The sequence below is a fragment of the Larimichthys crocea genome, chromosome III, assembly GCF_000972845.2.
Source record: "Larimichthys crocea isolate SSNF chromosome III, L_crocea_2.0, whole genome shotgun sequence".
Taxonomy (NCBI): domain Eukaryota; kingdom Metazoa; phylum Chordata; class Actinopteri; family Sciaenidae; genus Larimichthys; species Larimichthys crocea.
This window is the reverse complement of record NC_040013.1, coordinates 32,280,657-32,304,459: the sequence shown is the minus strand read 5'-3', so window position 1 is coordinate 32,304,459 and position 23,803 is coordinate 32,280,657. Positions and strand designations below refer to the sequence as shown.

The 23,803-nt window shown below is 37.9% G+C and overlaps 1 protein-coding gene across 1 annotated transcript in view; it reads right to left on the bottom strand.

Moving 5' to 3' along the window:
- Nucleotides 1–23,803, bottom strand: part of ipo11 (importin 11) — a 104,789-nt gene that overhangs the window by 56,600 nt on the left and 24,386 nt on the right. Inside the window, exons 8-16 of the mRNA XM_019264464.2 lie at nucleotides 23,360–23,408; nucleotides 20,261–20,331; nucleotides 19,899–20,091; nucleotides 18,959–19,111; nucleotides 18,616–18,659; nucleotides 16,592–16,682; nucleotides 14,987–15,034; nucleotides 12,870–12,975; nucleotides 5,064–5,190 (exon numbers count right to left, since the gene is read on the bottom strand). Of these exons, the coding sequence (XP_019120009.1) occupies nucleotides 5,064–5,190; nucleotides 12,870–12,975; nucleotides 14,987–15,034; nucleotides 16,592–16,682; nucleotides 18,616–18,659; nucleotides 18,959–19,111; nucleotides 19,899–20,091; nucleotides 20,261–20,331; nucleotides 23,360–23,408 (882 nt within the window). The remainder of the gene's footprint in view (nucleotides 1–5,063; nucleotides 5,191–12,869; nucleotides 12,976–14,986; nucleotides 15,035–16,591; nucleotides 16,683–18,615; nucleotides 18,660–18,958; nucleotides 19,112–19,898; nucleotides 20,092–20,260; nucleotides 20,332–23,359; nucleotides 23,409–23,803) is intronic.

Sequence of the window (23,803 nt, the reverse complement as noted above, 5' to 3'; positions counted from 1 at the left end):
GCTCTCAACAATTCTACAACACATTTTAAGTAGAAAAGGCACAAGTCTCGCTGGGTAGATAAGTGTGTGTGTGTGTGTGTGTGTGTGTGTGTGTGTGCGTCAGTTCCAGACAAATGTTAAACACTATCACTATAACACTATAAAAGGTCTTTGCAAGATTTGTCACCTAATTTTAGTCTTTATAGCTGAAGGTCTACTATGTCACAGCTATATTATTTCTTAGGTCTTGAAATAAGTCCTATGAACTTGTCCAGGCCTTTCAAGGCTCATTTAAAAGATTTAGAAGTTCATTTGCATGACTCACTGTAGATAAACAGTTGCTACCTTTTTCATATTCTTTGCACAGCATAACCCATTCTGCAGTCTGCAAACACAAGACATTTTTTTTCTCTATGTGCATATTTTAACAGTATTCATTTGTAGAAAGAAAATGTGTTTGTTAAATATTTGATTCGTCAGTTCAAACATCATTTATATATCCATATATTCATCTTTGTATGTCAGGAAACCGAGCGACGAATATGAAACATACAAGTCGTCTCCATCAAAGTGGTCGGAGTTTCTCTTTTTAGACAATTTACTTTTACTTTTCTTTTGATGCCAATCAATTCACTTCAAAAAGGTAAGAGAGCTTTCTAGTTATTTATGTTATTCATCTGGCACTATGCTTAGATTTTTGCCCATGACACCAAAGTGTAAGATTAGTAGTATCAGGTCACTTGCTTGCACATTATACCAGTTCTGAAGTGACTGATTTAAAAAAAGCAGCAAGCTCTCAAAAATCTCTCACAAAAACAACCACGACATCTTTAGCACAGACCTGCGACTGCTGCAGAGGACAGAGATGCATTATGGCATTAATACTTTTAATGACTAATAATGAAGAGTATGTGTTTATGAAACACTGAAAAGTAAACAGTAACAGTGATTCATTATTTGATTATTAGATCTGAGTCCAGAAGTTAAATTACAGCTACTTCTCCATGGATTATGGCTTTAAATTGAGTCATTAAAAACACATTTTACACATTTTCATGTAGGAAATGATTTGCATAACCGACACAGAATGACGTTTACATCCGTGTAAGTCATTTATAATTACATTTAACAGGCTATGGATTTGGTAATGCCATCTCAACAAGGTAGAGACAAAACCTCTCAAGAGAAGAACAGCACAGCAGAAAATTCATTCAGAAACACACGTAAGCCGCTTTCACAGTCATTGTGAATGTATCAAATACATTAAAGAGATTGTCGACGTGACAAGTGGCTTAATGGTCCTCTTTTCAAAACAACATCCAAACATGAAGATGTTTGCAAAATGCTTTTATCAGGTGCTTGATGTGAAATTGCTTCAATTTGAGACATAGTTTGATTAAGAGATGTACAAATGTTCCTCATCGTCTGCAAGATCATAAAATACAGAATAATGTTTAGTAATGCTGCATACATTAACCAGTAACGAAAGGAGCATGTTGATGAACCAGGCCCATCAGTTGCCATCAGCACTGGCCTTGTTGGCAATTTGAACACTAATGAAAGTACCTGCATTATAATTCCAGAGCAAAGTGTAAAAGATAATAGACTGCTTGATGAAATACTCGGATGAATCCCATAAAACACACACACACACACACAAAGCCTGACAAAGATTCACTCAAAACATTAGCTTCACATTATTATGAAGGACGACTGGTTCAGACTGTCTTTGAGCAGTACTAAAAAACTGCAGGTTCTAATTAAATTTAGAAGTGATTAAAGATTTAATCAGTGAAAAATACATTGAAACATCTCACTGAACCTAAAAAAAAGGCCAAACAAAAGCTTCAATTTGGCATCGACTTGGAGGAAAGCAACACCAGATCCCAAAAAATGATAAAGAAATTAAATTACAAAGTAATGTGCGCAGTTATGCCCCACAAAAGTTAAATCCACACATTCATCTTTCAGGAAATAATTCTCGCCTTCCTCCTGTCGTATAAACAGGTGGCAGTTATTACCTTAGATAAATTTAATAAAGATTTCATCAGCTAAAACAGCTCAGGAGTGGATCAAAAATTAATTATATAGAACACCAAGCACACCAACCGCAAAGGCAATAAACAAGTATTATCTGGAAATTAGAATTAGAGCAGATAATCAACAATAATTTGCAGAAATTGTAGCTACAGCTGGTTTATCACCAAGATCAAGGAAATGGAGAGGGAGCTATCTTATAATAAGCTTTTTAGAAGAGAAAGAAATTATTGGATGATTGCTGTCTTGGGATTTACTTGTCTGTTTCAGTTCATTTAAATACAGATTAATAATTTTACATCAACTGCAAGAGACACGGTGAGAACAACTATTCACATAAAGTTTGGCATGAGGAGAAAGCTTGCTATAGTGAGTGTCTGAGAAATGTCAGTCATAAAAGTTTATTACCATACAATAACCAAAAACCTGATTGAGTGGCAGTATAACCATGAGACAGAAATCTTTATTTAAAATTCCTGAAAGACTTCTAGCAGTCAAAGAAAAGTGCAGAGAAATGGGACAAACTGTTGACTAAGACATCACAGCTTGATCTCGTGAAAGCTGGCCTAAATTCTAGGGAGCATTATTACCTCCCACTGGTCTGAAGATGTGTGTTTGACTTGCCACCAAGAGTATTTTTAGCCTTCACTCTGAGTCTGTGAGTAAACATCTGCGAAGAATGCAGCTGTCGAGAAAAATGTATTGAAGGAAATGAGGATTCACTTCATGGATGTCATGGATTGATGCCAATGAACTGTGGATGTGTGGTGCATGCATGTCTATCTCACATACAGAGGACTTTCACAAAAATCTGTATTTGCTGTATTATTATATAACACCTGGATTGCACCTGCAATTCACCATTAGCCCAGCAAAACATGTCCTTATTAGACTTCAATTAGCACAAAATGCTGCAGTCAGGCGCCTCAAGGGCATAACACACTTTCTTTAGCCACTTAAGGGTTCATTTGAAGATTTCACTAATTACCTTTAAGGCACAGGCTTGTCAGGCATCAGTTATATTACCAAGCTCTTAACTCCCCCTAAAGGCCTATTTGTTTCTTAAGGCAGCCAGACAAGACACCTAATTCTAACTTAATGAGGAAAGTGACTGTGACTTTGTGATTAAGGCGCCAAGCTCTGAAATTATCTTCCTGGAGACATTTAATGAGTAATCTTTAATAACACGCTTTTAAATTAGGGATAGGAATTTTGCTGAACCCTTATGTCACTGAGATTAAAGCAAATATATGTGACAAACTAAACTTTAAAAATGTGCAATGGGGATGGAAAGATATAAAAGATAATGCAGCAGGAATTAAAAAATAAATAAAAATAAAAACATTTTGCTGCCATAGTGTGAAGAACTGGTGCTGTCTTTTTCACAAAAAACGATATCCACATTAAAAGACACATTATTAGAAAATCAAAGCCGCCAGTTTTAGATGCAACAACTTTGACATTAACTGATGTCATTCAAAACCCATTTAGCCCACATGCAGTTAAATGACCATTTTGATAAAACTACACTCCACTCAATTGACAGTTTTTCCCCAATAGAACTACATTTATGAAGAAATCGTTATTTCAAACACTTCTCTCCCCCTCATCAGACAATAAAACAAGCCTAAGTGAGCTGAGCCAGACCATGATCATAGGAGCAGATCAATAAGTCTCTCTTGTCATTTACTTCTTTGAATGAAGTGCAGAAACTGAAATGTCAGAAATAAACTTTTAGATTTGTATTCACCTAAACAACAAGGACCATATCACAGACACAGAGCTATTGATAAACAAGTGGACTGATTGATAGAGCGACATTTTCCCCATTAGGCCATTAAAAGTTTATGATCAATAATTAATTATGCCCAAGAGGCTCTAATTGGCCCAGAAAACATTGATCAGGAACCTATGATTGGTGAGCTGCTCAGTGATGTAAAAGCAAGCTTTGTGAAGAATGACCACAGAAACTGTACGATCAATTGTTCCACATATAAAAGGTCTTAAAAAAACAAAACAAATGAAAAATGTGTTTCTTTCAATATATCTCCAAATATGTTTTCATATCCAAGTGGCTTCACTGGAAAATAAAGGGAAGGTGAAACTGGATTAGCTGGATGCGCCCAAATCATTATAAATCAAAATGTAATCATATTCATGTTGAGCTATTGACTGCTCAATGGACAGGGAGACAACTGGATAAATGCATATACATAAGTTTAACTCAGCTGTATCTGCCTGATAATCATTTCACAATACAGCCCAAATTATGAAATGTGAGAGATGCAAGAGTAATCTTCATTCCCTCACATTAATATTATCAGAGAATGGCGTCTGCGTGGGCTCTGGCTTACATGTATTATTATCTTAATTATATTATAATGCTAATTATGTGAGAATCACGTTGGATGTGTATTGCATCTGCCAGGACACATCTAAAAGTTCCTTCACATAAAAATGAAGTAAGACATAATTAGACGCAGAGATTGAACTCAGTTACTCATTAGTGTTCAGTCTAATGGTTAGATTATGTTGAACTGCACTGTAAATAATGCATTCAATTTTTCACATTTGTATAAATTCTGTTGAAAGAGAACACATTCATCAAGTGCGTGGCTTATGAGGCAAGAAACCCAAGGTGAAATGTAATTTGAATTGAGGATGACTATGGCATAATAATAGCCCCTTTCAAATAAAAAGGATCATACAGGGGTTTATTAAGCCCATGGCTGAATACAAATATTAATGAGTGAATAAAAGGTTTGCCTTTTTAATCAAAAACTATTCTAAACAAATGACTTCTATAGTATGTTGAGAAATCAGATGACAAAACCTTACCACAATTCCTAAATAACAATGTTTGGCTTTGTGTATAGAAAGTTGACAGCATAATCGCCGTGGTTGCATGCTGTTAAACAAAGAACTGTGTCTGTGTAGCTGACTGTGCACTTTCACTAACGGCCCATTTCAGTCCCAGAAAAGCCAATTTTTCTGGGAAAGCTTGCACTCGAGTCATAATGAGCAACTTAAAGAAAAAGCTGACTTACCACCAAGTCAGGATCCTGCATGAGGCTCAGGATGACCTCGTAGAGTAAAGGTCGAAGGTCAGATTTGAACTTGACAGAAATCCACTGACCTATTAGCCAGATGACTCGTCTGCGAATCAACTTGTACCTGGAGAGAAAAGATGGAAGAGGAGTGACTTTCGGTTGCAGAGAAAAACTTGAACAGACTTCATCCATATCATTTAGAAAACCAAACTACAATGTAGCTACCGTAAATGTATCCATTAAAAACATCTGGGCCAGCCACTTAAATGATGAAAATCGGAGGGACCATTGCATTTGGCTCATCCTAAAATTGCTTTTATCAGTGGCTCACGTATGGTGCAGACAGCAGTATAATGTGTGCTCTGAGGGAGTGATTCATCCCACTGTTCCTCTATTATGCATATCCAACTCCAAGACTTAATCTAATTTAACCCACTCTGGCTGTAAACATTTCAGAGTGTGTATGTATACACAGCAGTTAATGTGAGATAAAGGAGAACTAGGTGAAGAAAGTGTTTGTCAAAATGAGTGTGTGTGTGTGTGTCTGAAACGAATGCATGCCAGCAAAGCCTACGGGGACACAGTGACAGAAAAACCTAATAAGGAAAAAAGCCAAGTTCAAAAACTAGAATGATCACAAATCCATTAGGGTGGAGTAATGTATGATGAACTTAAATGCTCTATGTTCCAAATGTGAGGCACTGCAGGGTGGGAACTGATGTTTCTCAGTTGCATCAGGCGGGCAAAGAGTGCCCCCTCAGCATCTGCCCTTGTTTGTATCCAAGACTGAAAATTATATCTGAAGACCGCATACAGAGAAAAGAACAGATGAAGGGATGGAGGAATAGAGAGGAGAGGATAAAGGATAGGGGGTGACACTCTTGTTGGCTTCTAGTCAAATATCCACAGGGAGCCAAATATCAGTTTGGGCTACTAGCCAGAAGATACTAAACAACAGCATGACTCAGGACTGTGAGATGGCAAACAACAGTGTGCATGTGTCTGTGTTTAAGTGTGTGCAATTAAATTAGCAGAAAATCTTGTGTTTGTGTTGTGCTTTGACAATTAGTCTGATTTCCAAATACATTTTAAATATTTGCTAAGGGAATTTAGAAAACTAAAACTGAGCCTGTAGATTACAATCACTAACGACATTAAGCTAAATACCATTTGGACCTGATTTCTCATCATCCTAAAAGCACGAGATGGCACTTAGACACTCCGAGGCTAAACTATTTAGAAGCAGTGAAGCATGCAAGGAGTATAAACTAGCATCCAATTATGTTTCGAGGCAAACAGAGGCAGCCAGAGCAATCTGATTTTCTTACAAGCCTTGGCAGCAACATATGGGATGGTTCCAACATGATAGAGCAGGTACAGTAGTGCCAGTGGACAACCATCCCAAAGCTCTCTATATATTCAGGTTCCAAACAGCTTGGCACCAAAATGACACTCAGATAACAGGATGATGACATCGAGAATAAATATTCAAATTGCAGATGATTATCTGTTGTCACATTAACACTCACACGGAGTAAACAAACAGCACAATTCTGCTTTCTGACGGATTCTTCAAGACAGCAAATGAAAACAAACATATGACAAGTTCGTTTTATATTGCAGGAGACAATCATCGCAAATATATGCAAGATTTGATGGGAGTTTACACTTGAGCGCACACAAAATAAATCCTGACAATCATTAGCATTATTTCTGACATCATCATAATCCATATGCTGATTATTATTCAGTCGTGGCATCTGTTGAAGCTACTAAAAGATTAGCGTTCCAAACTCTGCATGCAATACAAGATAGTGGTGCATGTGTGAATGTTTGTGACTGACAAATATGGAATATCCGCTTTAGCTGGGGAGACTACAGCTGGTACTGCTTATTATTAGTGTGCTGGCAAAGTGGAAGAAAAGGATGGAAAGGAAGATGGACAGGCAGGTTGACAGGGGTATTTGTCCATCAGTCAAAGGTTAGGTGTGACTCATCCACAATAAACCTGCCTCTTTCAAGCAGCTGTCAGCGACCCTGCTCATCCGTTTGGCAAGCAGAAATCCAGTTCTTGAACAAGTTGACTGTTACTCGGTTTCCATTCTGAAAACTTTTTTGCAATTTTAGGGCCATTTTGTGATACTTATTCAAAACTTGCCATGGTACTTGCCATGTTTATGTAGCAATCTTGATTTAACCTTAAAGGTCATCCTTATCTTTTTGGAGAAATGGTTCTCAAGGACACTCGGTTGAGTTAATATCCATGAGTAAAGATTACCAATGCACACAACTAAATTATAAAATCACCCAAAATGTTTGTTTACAATAATTGGATCAAAGGTGGTCCAGAACTGGTCCAAGGTTTTAATGCCATTTCCTCAACTCTTCTGTGCAGCCTTTTAGCTACAGCACTGTGAGCAAAATCAGTCAATTCACTTAATGGTGTCAACAACAGGTTAAAGACCTTGTGAGCCACAACGGGAGAAGATGGGTGAGAAACAGTAGAAAACACCATTAAAAAATAAATGTGAAAGGAAAAAACGAGAAAAGAAAAACACACAAAAAAAACATCAACCAATTAACGTCTATGAATCAGACAAAAGTCATGAACAGCTGCGATTCATTCAGCTAGCCAGCTTGCACACAAAGCAGCAATGAAAGCCTAACAGGAGGATAAAGCAATCACAAACCATCCACAGTGGAAAACACCAGCAAAAAGGGGGGAAATTAAGTTCAAAATACTCAAAGCACAGAATCATTTTACAGCATCTACTGGTCACACAGGAGAGAGGAAAGTGCTTTTTCTAACATAACTCCAGACAAAAGGTCAAGCCTAAAGGGCAATGTCAAAATACTAAAGTGTTTCACAGTCTTCTGACAGTCTAAGTCTGACAGTAGAATGATGAACACACTCTGTATCTGTATCTCCCTGTCTGTTTTGATGACACAAAAGACTCCCTCTAGCCATTCTGAGATGTTAGTTGATGTTGAAGGGTTGTATGTCTGTGTCCAAGCAGGGACTCGTGTTTTGTAGGTGTTGAAAGATAACATGCTATCATCTCTATGGTCTCAGACATGATAATTCATCACAGGTTTGACAGTTTATAGCCAAACAAAAGAATGACAGCAAGTCAAAAAAAAGTGTGTGTGCAGGTAAGTTTGCAAGTTTGACTGTGTAGTTATCATGTCAAAAAGTGACTAACTTTTTTTCTGTATAAAACAAAAAAGGAGCTTACTGGTAGCCCGAGGCTCAGCCACAGGTGTTTTGCTGACAGGTATGATCATTAATATTTATACTGTTGTTGCTTCATATTAAGTAACAGACAGGCAGCACACAGGGCTCAAACTGTGACAAGCACAATGACACTATCAAAGCCCAGTAGCAGAAAGATTACCAAACCTGCAGGCAAATAAGTAAACACATACACAGCTTGTACAATACTCAATTTGTACATTCTATCATGAGGCAGAGGCCAATCAGTCAAGTGTGTTGTCTGTACTCTTGAGGAAAGGACACCTACACCTGGACATTAACTAGCCTGTCAACATACTGTAGAAGCTCCACAGAAAGATGACGCCATGAAGTGGAGCTGACTCCTCATCTGGATTTACATTAGTTAATCTCAGTGTCTCACAGGTTTTCTAACAAAGAGGTCTGCTTGGAGCCTCCAGGTTTAGGCCATTGGAAGATAATAGCTTTCTTTCATGTCTTTTTCTTCCAAGAAAACATAACCAGGCATAACCAGGCACGCTATGATGCGTATTTGCAGTGCAGATGGTATGTTTTTGTATTTTTTTGCACAAAAAAAAAAAAAATGTTATTGAAGTGTGTATTTTTTGTATGTTTTCTATAAACTATCAATATGGCATCATGTGAAAGGCTTTTTTGTCATTTTTGACAGAAGCTTAAGTAAAACAGACTTCATTACTGCTCCACGCAGAGCAAATGACACATCAGTAAATTTGCTTCTGGAGATACTCGCACTTACTTTTAACTCCTCTTATTATAACTCTTGGTTAGTACATTTGGAATGTTTTAGTGTTTTATTGTTCTTTGTGATGTGGATCAAGGTCCAAATATGCAAGCTGGATTAAACAATCCAACACCCAGTGGGCCAAGGAAGGAAAGCAGGCAGGCAGGCAGGCGGTGCTGCACCATCCAGGAATGTTCTGCTAATGGCGCCAAAAGTGCATCAGGCAAGAGTGTTGGCTAGAAAATATGCTTTGAATGTGACATCTGGCAGAGACCAACATAGGTATTGTCCTTCTGCTTCTAGTGAGATATTGCCAAGTTAGGAAAATATTTCAGCCATTTCAAATCTGTTTTAGTTGACATTACTAAAAAACTGGTCCCCGTCTGGTTCTCTGTCCACAAATCAACATTATTTGTTATTTGACAAAGTTGCCCACATTATTTTATTATTTTTTTTATATGTTGCATTATTGCTTTTCTGTTAATGGCAAAGAACAAGAAAGCTCCAGCAAAATGCCTTCATTTCCCAAGACACAACACGAAAATTGTGAATACAAAGTAAACAGGCTATGGGCAAACAGTGGGCTGAAATCAACTCCCCCAACAAGGGCTTCACCTCAGCAGACTTGAGTTTGGATGAAATCCAAGACACAACAGTTCAGCAAACACACAGAGAATCAATACATAGACACATTAGAAGCATTACAGAAACAGTCACTATGTAGCCAGAGGGTGGACTTTGTAAAGATGCCAAAACATGCAACAATGATTGAGAGACTCCAGCAAAAGTCACAAGAGAATGTTTTCTGGTGATTACTTGTAATGAATAGAAAAATATAAACCATGTCTGCACAAAAGTTATTAACTACATAAGTATGTAGTATTCTGTTGCATAAACATGAATGGATAACAAAGTTTAATGTAAATCAACGGCCTGCGCTTTCCTATGAGATAAAAAAGACAGATGAACTCAAGTTTTAGATTTTTTGTTGCGTGATGGCTCTCCCAGTCCTGCATTAATTTAACAAACTACTGTCTACATAGATGGAGACCTTATTTTGATACAGTAAATAACATCTTGCATAGGGCAGAGACATCAACATTCTATCAGCAGATGTCAGACTGCAACGTGCAAAGAGATGCAGACCACATTAGCGTTCCTGCTGAACTCTTCTTCTCATCTAACTTACAAACATAAACATACATCTCATACTGCACTTAGCTTGTTGAACAAATGACCAAACATTTACCATGCACTGCTAACATCCGTTTTCAGGCGAGATGGTTAATTTAACAGCATGTACACGTAGCTGTAAATATCACTTCAGTCCAGTCAGATGCTGGTGTTGCCTTTACTTTTCAATATCACTAATGACAAACTGTCTGCCCATGACATGTAGGCTACAGCACAAGTCTTTTCACTTTGTTGCTTATTCTTTACAGTTTAACACTGACACTATCGGCCTACCAGCTGCTGTCAATCAAACACAGACACCAATATGCTTGGTTCTTCTTCCCCACGATTCCCAGATATCAGTCCACCTGCACATCTTTTGGAATAAACTTAGAAGCTGCATCAGTAAAAAGGAACATCCACCAATAAACCCTGAGCAATTATGCATTGATGTCTGCATGGTCAACTTTGAACCAAAGGCATTACAGGTGTTTCATCGCTGCCACAAAGTAACTTTTTTGAAATGGAGGCAACCACAATATGAAACAGGGATTTCTAACTCTCTGGTCAGTGAGTGAATATACTTGAAATATTCCTCAGTATTTTAAATAAAACTGCAGTGCATAAAGATCATCTCAAAGTGTATATCCTGCAGCATATGGAGGGGAAATGGGGTGTTAAAATGATCTGACTGTGCTGAAAAATTCAGTTTTACATTTAACTGAAAATATGGTCTTTGAAAGAAAAAAAGTAATTGCGAACTAAATCACTAACAGTAACACTAACCCCTATGAGCTCAAACACTTTCTTCTTTGTATAACTGTGTTGACATTTTGGTTAGCGATCAAGCATATATATATATATAATTCATTATAGAATTGTGACAATGATGTAAAACATGATGATATACTGACAGGTATAAAGACAAGTAGACAACTGTGTATGCAACCAAGTTGGCGAACATATGTATGTTGACAAAAACAAGAGGGGAAAAAAAAACCTCGTTGCAGAAGCCTCTTTAAAAGAAAAATCTCCAATCAGACAGAAACAGTCTGATTCAGCCTCCAAGAACAGAGAAATCAATAGGGAGTTGAAAAGTTTATCTACTATCATTTATGTAACTAACAATGGGCTTTACTAAAGGATTTACTAAAAGTAAAAGAAAATCACCTTGCCACAAAGCAATAGGTTATCATCCAAGGACCTCTCTGGCAGTTAAAGGACAGGGATGGATTTATCTTTTTAGGAACTTCACTAAAGGGGACTAAAACCAACAATGTATTTATCCAGCAAACAACTATATACTGTTCAGACAATGATAAGCGACATTACTTATGCCCAGAGCCTGAATGTTGCATTGGGTGATAGTGTTATGTTATATTAGGAAGACCGAGACTTAGAGGTAAAAAAAAAAAGAAAAAAGAAATCACTGCTATGTTTGAGCAGCTGAAGAGGAGATATAGTGGAGCTAGTATAGCTCTGCATCAACAGGGTGTTTTATTGGGTTGTTATTACAGTATTATACTTTTTCTTCATTAATTTCCTGCTAGTTTCTGTATTTCTTTTCATCTTTTATTGGGGGAGCAGAGTTAATACATGTACATGCATGTTTTCACGGTGTGTGTGGACAAGAAACAAAAAAAGGCAACAGAGGTAGCTGCATCCCTGTGCTGTTTGCTCATTTGGTTTTATTGTTTTGTTGTTTTATTTCTTGGGATGTTCTATCCTTGGGCCCCGCATCCTAATATAAGTTTGTCCAAAACCCCCCCCCCAAAAAAATTCACCCAAAACTTTAAATATCAAGAGGAAGAATAGGAGTCATGAAGTGTGGAGGTGAATTGAACTTAAAAAAAAGCAAAGCAATAAAAGGAGTGAGGTACAAAGTGAAGGGGTTATTCACACCTGCACTGTGTGGGAGACTGTCACAGTGACATCAGCACGCCTGCACTTTGACGTCAGCACCAACCTCAGTGGCAGACCTTTTGAATGCTGCAGGCTTTTTGTTTTGATTGACTTGGGGTCTGTGTGTGTGCTGTGCACTTCTTTGTTCTTCAAATCACTCTCCCCACCTCCCCTCTGGCCACTCTCCCCTCGTCTCATCACTTTTGAAATGTATTCGTCAGCTCACTGTTCATTGTTACTGCATCAGACTGTCTGTAGAGTTTTTTTTTCTTTAAACCAATCTCATACAATGCTGATGCTGTGGCACGATTGACTGCCACTACACTGACTCAAAGCCTCTTGGGATGCATTGACTGTGCTGCTGACTGTAATCAATATCTGGACAGAGGTTAATAGTCAATTAGTTACACTGAAAGCAAGGTTAACTACAGAACACATCTGATATTACTAATGAATGTAAGATCACATACAGTTAAAAAAAAAACTATACTGCACAACTCAACTCAAATTAATAACTGTAATACAAGAAAGAAGGGATCTGGATTGGAAAACACCAGAAACAGGTGTTCTGTAGTGTTGATAACACACTAATATTTTACATTATAAACACATAATAATGTTACGAAGGCAATCAAATGCAGTTCAACTCTTTTTGGTCTTTGTACTTCATGACACTGTGAAATATAAAATATCACAACCAAAAGATGAACATCTTGACAGTTTCAAAAGGAATACAACACTTCCAACACAATACCTGTGATGGCTGACTTGCAGCTCTCCAAGAAGTTGATTCTTGAACCACTGGTCAAAGTCCACGTTGTCAAACAGCTCATAGGCTGCCAGTCCCACGGCATTGTACACTGCACATGAAACAACAACAATCAGAAAATCATTATCGGTCACAGTGTTCACAAATAGGACTGTAAATATTAAATTCTCGAAGAAGTTCCATGAAAATTTTAAAAAGACATAAAATATCTTCGTCTGTACAGTTAAACTTGGGAGCAGAACAGAACAGCCTGCTCTGTGTGTGATGATATCATTTTAAACATTCTGTCAAATCCTTTAAAAATCCCACAAAACTTTATATATTTCAGAAAGTATGAAATATACGACCATGAAAAGTAATTCCAGTAACAATTCCAGCACTAAGTCAAGCTGAATCTACTATGCTATTGTCTTTTAAATATGCAATCTAATGATGGCCTACAAAACAAAAGGGGAGTTATTTTAACAGGGGCACAACAGAGCAACAGCACTAAAGGGTGCTCTTCATGCATAATAGTGGCAGCAATTAAGAGGATGGCGTTAAATTTTAATGAACTAATGAATTTTGAGATGGCAACAAGAAAAGAACGAGAGAGAGGGGAAAAGAACAAAGACGGAGAAGAGACGAGATTTAACAGAAAGAAACTGAAACTTTTCCTATTACTATAATTCTCTGGTATTATGCCAGGCTGGTGCTGGTGCTGTGTGCGTGTAGCCTGAAAGCTACAATGTGTCTATGTAAGTGTGTGTGATTGTGTGCATGAGTTGAGTGTGAGAGCAAAATAAGCCAAAGCAGAGACAACAAGGGTGAAACATAAAACACTGTAGGAGTCTCAGTTGTATCATCTAAAAAATATGGAGCAGTTAAATGCCTCTTGGACATATTTTCTCTCATTTATCATGACAAAAAGAAGGATGAGATAAGAGGAACAAAGCAGAAAAGATGTATAGTCCAAAGGTGCTGAAGCAGTTGCCATGGTCCTTATCACAGAAACCAAAGCTTGAGGAGTTACTATTTATAGGCAAAAAAAAACAGAGGAAATTGGAAACTGGAAAGAGAAATGTATATTTCTCTTTTGCATCGCTCGTGCCTTGAAGGAAAGACTGGCACAAAAAAGGCAGCTAAGACATTAAATATTACATTACATATTATGTTGCCATTTTGTTTGTTTGTTTATGACACAGTTTAGCTTCCATTTCAGATAAAGTCGAGTTGTTCCTTGCTCTTTAGCACTGCTGTACATTATTGCGGCTCCCCAAAATGTGATGTTCATAAATTTTCAATTGTATTTGTAGTGGTCATGAAGGCATCACAGAGGGCTAATGGTGTACTAAAATATACTTATTCAGTTCTAATGTATAATATTTCAGAAAGAGGAAGTTAATGCTACTGTTTCTGTCAGTGGAGCATTAAAATGACAAATGTGGGACTGATACAGAGGCTGCAAAATATATATATATAATAAAACAAAACTTTAAAAACTGCTATAAGGGTGGTTCATACTTGTACAAATGTGGTTGTTACATATTACAGTATACAAATGTCTTTGTACCTGTTCCTGTGATCAGCTAACTGAAGCAAGCTCAGGTTTATGTTGGGGCCTAATAAAAACACTGAACCCTCTTTTTACATATAACATATAATTAAAGCCTCAGTCTAAAATTGTATTAGTACCATTATAATTATTGATTTATTTATTTCTTTATTTCATTAAAAACAGAAAAAAAACACCTGCTGTTATTAAACACCCCTTTGGCTCTTCAACCAGCTCTCACAGTCACAATTGTACAAATCTGCCACTGCTACAACCACGACTTCATCACCCAGTGATGTCTGCTGTTTTATCAACACCGTCAACAGACCGCTGAGATCTCTACGGGCATCCAGCTCTAACAGAGGCCCTCTTAGGAGGCAATCCTAACTGTCTGTGATTTATCTGTGCATGCCACCACATTGGCTTTATAGCCTTGACCTGCCAAATGGTTAGAAATACTTAAAGGAGGTAGAAAGGGGGAAAAGAGAGTGATGTAAGAAAGACAAAAACTCTCCCTAACGGAGTGTAAACTGACTGTTATGCATCGTGTATGTCTCAATCCACTCACCTGCGTCTTTCATTAACAACTGAACGGGGTCTTCCACATTGGTTGGACCTACAAAAGACAAAATAAACTCTGGATGTAACAGACTGCATTTGGAAGATAAGTGTTATACCAATGTGCATACAGTTCAAGCTTAGGGATATAAAGTTATTGATTGATAACTATAATATTTAAAAATGAAATATTTATAGCAGGTTAATAATGCACATATGATATCATATAAAATAAAAAAATACTGCAGCATCTGAAGTCATTTGTTCATAACCAGTCTACAACCATAACTGTACAAACAGAAAAATTTCACTCTCTCCACATCCCTACAAGTGTACCTTGAATGTATGTAATGTAATTAAATAAATTCATTCATAATTAATAAAAATTGGCCCCAAAAAAAAGAGACAAAACAAGTTAAAGATTTTTTTCCCTAGAGATGTTACTAAAAGCTGATAATGTGAAAGCTCTATCTCAAGCTTTTTCAAATATAACAGAAGCTCTGCAGGATTTAATTGACTCATTGATTACATCATAATACAGCTGCAGCTTAAAGAGGTCTAGACTATAGACTGTATCAGCCTTGTCTCAGTCATTTTACTGCTCTGTTCTCGCTCTCTCTATTAGTCATTGTTGTGTACTCAGGTCTCAAAATCAATAGCTGCCTCCCTTCAACCATAGCATTGCCCAATCTGGCATCTTTCTTGCTCCAACAGAAGCCATTTCCACTCTGTCACTTGAACATGAAAGCAGCTTGAGAGACAGGCTGGAGGAAGACCCCGTAATCCGCCTGTTTGAGCAACTGAGCCGTTAATTCAGCGACAGAACAAGAACTGTGTGCCAGTACCACCAGGGGACCAGTGGCAGTGTGGTGTGCGCGTGCGTGTGACTGGCTGGCTGGCTGGCTGGCTGGCTAGGGAGTCCAGAGAAGGTGTCATTGTAATGGTGGAGGTTCTCACCAGGGGAACTTCAAGGTGTTGTCAAACCTACAGGTCGCATGTTACACAAACTGTGGCTTCTAAGAGCAACATGAACCTTCAGGCTTTGTTGTTTTTTGATGTATGAAAAATGTATCACTTACTCTGAGGGAAGGCTACATTTGTGATAAGAAATAGGGATGGTGAAGAGATGAAGAGGCCCATTTTGTGTTTCAAGAAATGGAGGAATACCATGTGTGCAGTGCAAGGCGACAGTATCTGTATCAACTTTCAAAGAGATAGGCAATTCAAGGTACTTTGGTTGTCACCAGGGAACTTCAAGGTGTTGTCAAACCTACAGGTCACGTGTTACAGAAACTGTAGCTTCTAAGAGCAACAGTTCTTAGAATACTTTGCATAAAGAATATATATCAAAAAGGTGAGATAAAATACATAAAAAGGTTGAGCTTATGAAATCATTGGTATGGGGAAATATTAGACAGACCTCTCAGTATAACAATAAAATAAAAACACCATCCAAAATGACCACCAGAATGGATCTAAGGATTTATTGCAGAGCTTTATTAGAAAGCAATAGTTTTAGCTTTTCCTTGCATTGACAGAATGCTAAAACATTTGTTAAAAGGGGGAAGACTGCACTTTTGAGACATAATATTATTTAAATTGACACGTAACTCACCCTGGAGGTTCTGAACCATTTCCAGTAGCACCGGTGTCAGTGTCTGGCTGTAGTTGTGGAAGATATCCAGGAACAACACTTCTGTACACGGCTAAATAGAGTGAAAAAGCAGACAGTTAATTGGCAAAATAGATGGTACAGTGTATGTGTAATTCATCATTCGTTTTCCTCCCAGCATCACAGCTCTCCCTATTCTTATCGGCCTGCTTTGGCTTTGTCTCTGCAGTGGTGAAGAGAAAAATCATATGAGCACATCCTCCTGCACAAACAATGCCTTGAGCACTTGTTCAATAAAAAGTCAATGTGACATTGTCAGTGGATTTCTGCGTGTGTGCCTGTGTTCAGATGCAGAAATGATCCATCCAACCCACCTTCACTGGTTTATTGGTTTTAGCTGTCGCTAAAGAAAAAGAAAGAAAATCAATACTGATTGAAGGTGTAAGAAATGTGACAACATGGGCTGAGTCTATTCATGTATACATGCTGTGACATCTCACAGCATGTGGTTTTAACCTTTCTTCCTCTTGGTGACAAGAGGTCAGAGGTCAAAGAGCCAATCCAGCACAAAATCCTTGTTCTGTTTGGAAAATATAGACAGGGTGTAAAATTGATAGGCGAAGGTCATCTATAATCAGTCATTAGAATCGGTGACCACGGACGGGAAAGATGGACAGTGACAACAGATCTATGAACCATCCTGAGCATCCCAATTTGCTGCTAACAAGGTCAGAAGAGGACGGGCACACAAAAGTACCTGAATCAAGATTTGAAGAAGCCGGCCATTGTTTCACAGACTGTTCTCTTTGTTTGTTTGTTTGTTGCTTTATTTATTTCATAAATCCAAAATCAAAAGACATATTTACATAATACATACATAGGTTTATTTATTAAAGGTGTAATCAAAGCCATAACCAGTAAGAGTTTGAGTCCTTTGTGGAAGCCATTTTGTGCCAGTATTATCAGCACTCTTTTTATGTGGTTTATGAGTAGGTGGGGTCTCAGATTTGATATATAATGAAATTACAATAAATTCATATAAATACACATGATGCACACATAATTTGTTTATTTTAAATATACAGTATTTATGTTCACAGGGCTTCTTTTAATGAGCAAGTTAAGAAAACAATGTACATTTCTTGTTGACCTTGTTCTCGAGTTCTGACCTGATAGGCCAGACTTAACTGGAAATGCAGGCTTTCATGATACTATGTAACTGCTTTGAGCTGTATACAGTGTACAAAGTTTTTCCTCCATGTTTCATGTTTTATTTTTAACTTAATTCAATGCAAAGTCAATGCAATGCACCGTGTCAGCATGATGTTTTGTCTTTCTCGGGTTGTAACTTGCTGCTCTGCACCTCGAGTTATATGTACATATGCAGGTATGTGTGTGTATTCAGACTCTATGTTAATACTAAATATAAGCTACAATTAGCCTCTGCAACCTACACAATGACCCTTCCCTGCACAGATATGCAGAGATACTGAAGTGCTTACGAATATCCAGCCTTAGTGAGTGATTTCTACATTATAAACTCAATTCATATCATTAACTCAACGAGAAAGCAACAGAGTGCTGTTTAAAACTCTTAAGCCACTCTACAGTTTATATTAAAATCCCTTTTCACTGGGACATTTGGTTTTAAAACTCCCTAACATTGTCCTATCAAAAAAGAACACGGACGCAATAAAAAGTGAGAAAGACAGTTCAGGGTTTAATTAGAACTTATTAACTGACTGCAATGTCACATTTCTTCTCACTGTCCTGAGATGCTGTCAAATGGAGGGTAGTGTGGAGTCTCCTGAGTGGAGATGCTGCTCCAAATTGTTTTGTGAGAACAGTTGAGGACTGTGTGTACCAACTTCATCACTGGATACATACAATACACAAGCACTCAACATCCTACTGCCTCTACAACAGAGACATGAAGGACCACTCTCTGTCTTGGTTTCCCTCCTTCTCAGGTAATAAGTATGAAAAAAATAATAGGATCATTTCATAGTGTGTGCGTTTTTACTTACCCGCAGACTGTATTTCCAAGAGTCACCACCTGTTTCTTCAACCGCTGGAAGAAAAGAAAGTAATGATGCTTGATGTGCAAAATAAAAGATTCTGCTGCTTTAAATAAAAATTGATCAAAGGTTTCTTGCTATCACAAACAAATCACAACTGGAGACCTCATTGGATAATAACAAACAATAAATTCAGGTGAAACCTGCGCACAAAGTGACACTGCAATTCTTACTATTCTCTTGCTATTCTGGACTTCCCAAGAACATGCCTGTTAACTCTGCCAGTCTCTGCTGGTCCAGATCAAGTTTGGACATTTGGATTCAGCCTGTGTATCTGGGGATGTGCTATTACCGAAGCTCTCGGGGTCCTCTTCCCACATCGCAAGCTCTTCCTCTGTGAGAAGGAAGTAGTGTGAGACAAGCCGACGTCCAATCTCTGTCAGCGTGGGGTGTGTGAAGAAGGCTGTCTTGATCTTGTGAGCCTCCAGACTCTCTGGTTTACTGTCTGAAGGAGGGAGAGTAAAAGAGATAGAGATATTTCATTATCTATTAATCTGTCAAAAAGTATAACTTACTTAACTAAAACAATCCATACATTAAAGTCATATTTGCACTTTTTTCTCGTTAGAATGAATGTTCAAGTCTAAAGTTCCAGAACCAAACCAATACTCAACACAACAGACTGATTTCCATTTTATTTTCAAACTTCTACTTTACCTGTAACCTTTGACCCCAATGGTTCAGGAGTAAAGGACCCGTTCTAGTATTCTAAGCCTCTGTCTGTCTGTCTGTCTGTCTGTCTGACAGGATGGGCCTAATAAATAAATAAATCAGATGGTTGCTCTGAGCTGAGCTGTGTCAGGCAAGGCTCATCTTTCCCTTTAGCTATGTAACCTTACTACTTGAAATACTTTTATTGTTTGGGAAATAAGAATGGGGAAGCAAATCTACACAGTTGGACTCAAATTGAACCAGCAAGAGTACAATTCAAACATTAAAATAAAACCAAGGCATTAACACAAGAAACAAACCGTGGCACCACTCTCTGTCAAGTAACAATTGCTTTGAAAGATCTTCAATAAAAAAGGCACACCAAAGACCATACTAGCTGGAAGAACAAAGGCCGAGTGCTGTGCTCAACAGCTATTGAAGCACTGGAGACCTCTGACAGCTTAAAATAAATGAGTCATTGAGAGGTACGGTGACTCTGATGGTATTTCAGTGGCATTAGTGGCATTAGTGGCGTTTTCTGTTGGCTCCTCTCGCTCTTTTCCAAAGTCCTCATATCATACCCTCAATGTTCTTGGCAGGTTTGTAGGCATCGTTCTTTACAATCATCTTGATGAGGTTCATGCACTGGACAATGAAGCGTTCAAAGGTGACTCCCTCCCCTGCAGGTGTGAACACATAGCTGACAGCGAATTCCAGGGATCGCTGAATTAGGGGTATAAATGCACATGGGTGGTATTCCAGGAAATCTAACAACTATATGGATGGAAGAAAAGAAAAGGACAGAGGAAATAGGAAGGGAGAGTGATAAATAGAAGTTACACACTGTATTTGGTCTGAAAGGGTCATAATGCAAAAGATATAACCTATTAACAATGAAACATTTGTCATTTATTAATATATATTAATATTCAAGTCAACTCACAACTTTAGTGTACAGTATAATCGTCTTCTCCAGCTTTTCCCTGCATGTGCTATCTGGACCAACCTGCCGGCCTGAAACACAAAATAACCATACAGTATTTTTACATAAAAGCAGCAGTAAACTCATCAATACACCAGCCTCAGGCAATCATCATCAACAACAGCAGAACATCAATAGAGCATTCTTATCATCATTTAGCAATAGAGAATAATAAAGATGTTTTTCTGATCATCATTTAGCAATAGAGAATAATAAAGATGTTTTTCTGGTGATATTTTTTTAATTAAATACAACTAATTCAGCTTGTCAATAATGAGTTTATTAGAGAATAAAAATACTCAAATTAGGAAATAGATTAATTTAACCGTCATATTAAAAAAAATCTCAATTTATGACCTGAGTGCACATCAATTTTGGGAAGTTGTTTGCGTCCTTGCCAAAGCAGATCTTTCTCTGAAACCTTTGAACAAAGCCAGGCCATCGGTGCTTCCCTAAGGCCACACTTTATTCTAAGCTTAGCTCCCGGCTCCAGTCAAACCATGTTATCAATCTTCTCTGCTAACTATTCACAAGAAAGCAAACAGTAGTATTTCCCAAAATATAAAAATATTCATTAAATGGTGAATGAAAACATTACCCAACATTCACATAAAGACATTATACCTTGATGGTGTAGTGTTTGGCTGTGTCGTGTTAGTGTTACACTGGACGAACAGTGGCATGACGTGCTAAAATTCGTAACTTTCAAGTATTAAGCCCACGTCTGCATTAAAAGATACACTGCATGAAAGGACTCTGTCAGTTACTGATAAATGAGATTTTAAAATGAGTCGTAATTGTTTCAGATGACGCCTATTCAGGATGAAATGGAACATTAGAAGAGAAATTATCTTAACTGGTGTCTTATCCTGTCTATTCAGTACAGTCATGAATCACAGACTCATGAGACAGACGTTTTATATAAAAGTGTGAAAAACACTCAAACGGATAACTGATGCTTAAGAAATGTGCAGAGATTCATTTATCTTGCCCACATTTATTACAAGAAACTTTGCTCTTTCTTTAAAGGTCAAATGTCACCTCACTTCCTTGTGAGAGTCCCAGAAGACCATTATAATCTTTGGTGTACATAATATAGTACAGTAATAAAAGAACCCAAAAATGACCATGAATGACTCACTCTCTCTGATGTAAATTTTGGCTCCATAAAACCACTCATGATGCTTGAGCCAATAAAGATGTCCCAATTGTTTACTTCTTTGTCATCCTCATTGATGAAATCGGCAGAGACCATAACAATCGCTGGCATTCCTCCAATCATTTGTGAACAGCCAGGGTCATTGTTTCCTTTATCTCCTTATATACACACACATTCATTTATATCAGCAACTACTAATTTGAAGTGACACTGGATTGACTTGAAAGATTAATTGGCTCAGGATTGCTTTGTCTTGCACCTATTAGAATTTGGACCAATCAGGATTATGGATTATGTAAATAGAACACCATTGCATTGTATTGACTTTGTGTCCATGCCATTGTTTCCTTGTTTGCAGGTGTGTGACAGCTCGTAATGTAAGCAGGTGTGTAAAGTCATCAAAGTCACTGAGGCCATACATCAACAAAACCTGCTAATAAAATCCATAGACAGGGAAAAGACTGAAACTAAAGAGATTCATTATTTCTGACATGTAGCCTAGCAAAAAAAAAAGTTTTCAACACAGAAATAGACACGTAACCTCAGTTGGAGGACAAACATCTAACAGGAAGAGCCAGACACCTGAATGGACAGCATAGACTGCTCCAAAAACAAGAGTTTATATAGCTGACCTTATCAGGCTGTGCAGAGCAGATATTTCTCCCCAGCTCGACTGTGAGCTGCCTTGCTCGTTTCTCCTATCTGCCAGGTCCAAACACCAACAGCACCCTGACCCTGTCTCTATTGCCATCAGCGGAGTAAATATTGGAAGTGATAGTTGAGAGTGATATCTCAAATTATATATTTTTTTGCCAACATCTGCTGTTCTGGCAGCTCATGGAGTTGTGTCTGAGATTTATCTCACTCACTGGGTGATGTTATGACAAAGACAAAAAAAATAAAGGACCATTGGATACTGAGATTTGACAGTGAAAATGAGCAAAGATAGCTGCTCCTGCACTCGGTGAATGTGATTCACTGGCCTCTTTCCACTGCTGTACCATAGGTACCAAAAAAGGCCATGCTGTATTAGTTCAGGAACAATGGGGACAGAGTTTGCCACACCATGGCTACTTTAATGTGTGTACAGCAGCTAAAACAAGATCAACCACTGCACCAAACATTTTTTTTGCTTTTATTTTGGTGCAGTATGTAGAGTGTTGGCTAAAGTAGCATAAATTCCTGTGAGTGACCAACATTTCAAACAAACCCCCCACTCAAAGCATGGCTCAGGGAAGTTGGCCCCCACGTCTGATTGGTGTAAATTAGACCCGAAGTATTGACTATGTGTCAGCAATGGCCTTGCAATACTCAGGGTGATTTAAACAGTAGATGGCATGTTTCAACCTGTGAAATGCCAATTTTCTAAAATTTGGTAAGAATGTCGATATTAGCACCAGCATCAATGTGTTTCGTTGGAGTAAGCCATATAATATAGTTTACAGCTCAATAAAACACGTAACTCTGCAAGACCTCTAATAATGTTTTGACTGTTTTACTGCTTAGGTTTTATGTTCACATCTTCTAGTACAGGATGAGTTCACCATCAAATATTTTCCAGGAAGACACCGCACATGGTGTCTTTTACCTGTTTGTTTGCTACAAAAGATTCTCAGTCCCCAAGCCATACTCATAAAAAACAGTAAAGGGAGCATAAGTTTTACCTGGAGAAACTCTTAATTAAAAACTAAGCCCCATAGGATGGTTCAGCCTCAATTTTGGTTTGACACAGTGCATTATGCTATCCAGTTATGAGACCCCATACTTCTCAGCATCATAAAGTATCTCAGACTTTTAAGTAGTTGCCTTCAGCGTGTATTGGTTCAAGCACCAGAGTTTGTTTAGTGAAGGAAGAAGCCTTGGATCAGAGATTCGTGACAGAGAAAGAGACAAGTACTCACAGCATTCCAAGAACTGTTTTAGCCTTTCAAACACTGCATTCAGGAAACCCTGAAAAGGAGAAGATGAAGAGAGGGTGAGATAAAGTGTAATCTCTTTGACATTTCTGCAGTTGAATCATTCATGATTGCTTCATCAGTATTGCCCAGAAGCAGATATCTTAACAAGGGAATAACTTTAGGATGTGTGAGAGCAGTGTATGTGTGCGTGGGCACACTTGCCTCTGTACTCAGGAGAATAAATAAAAGTGCCAGCTACACAATATGAGAGAGAATCAATTTTCTGTAGCCTGGTGTAGACGTGGCTTAGCATGGGAAATCAGATGATAGATGGAGATGCAATCTGTTTAGTTCTGCATTAATGTTCAGCCATGAGGTCAACAGCAGTGTCATTAATCACACAACACAGCCCTGCCAGAAACTACAGTTCCTAATAGAGTTAGTGAA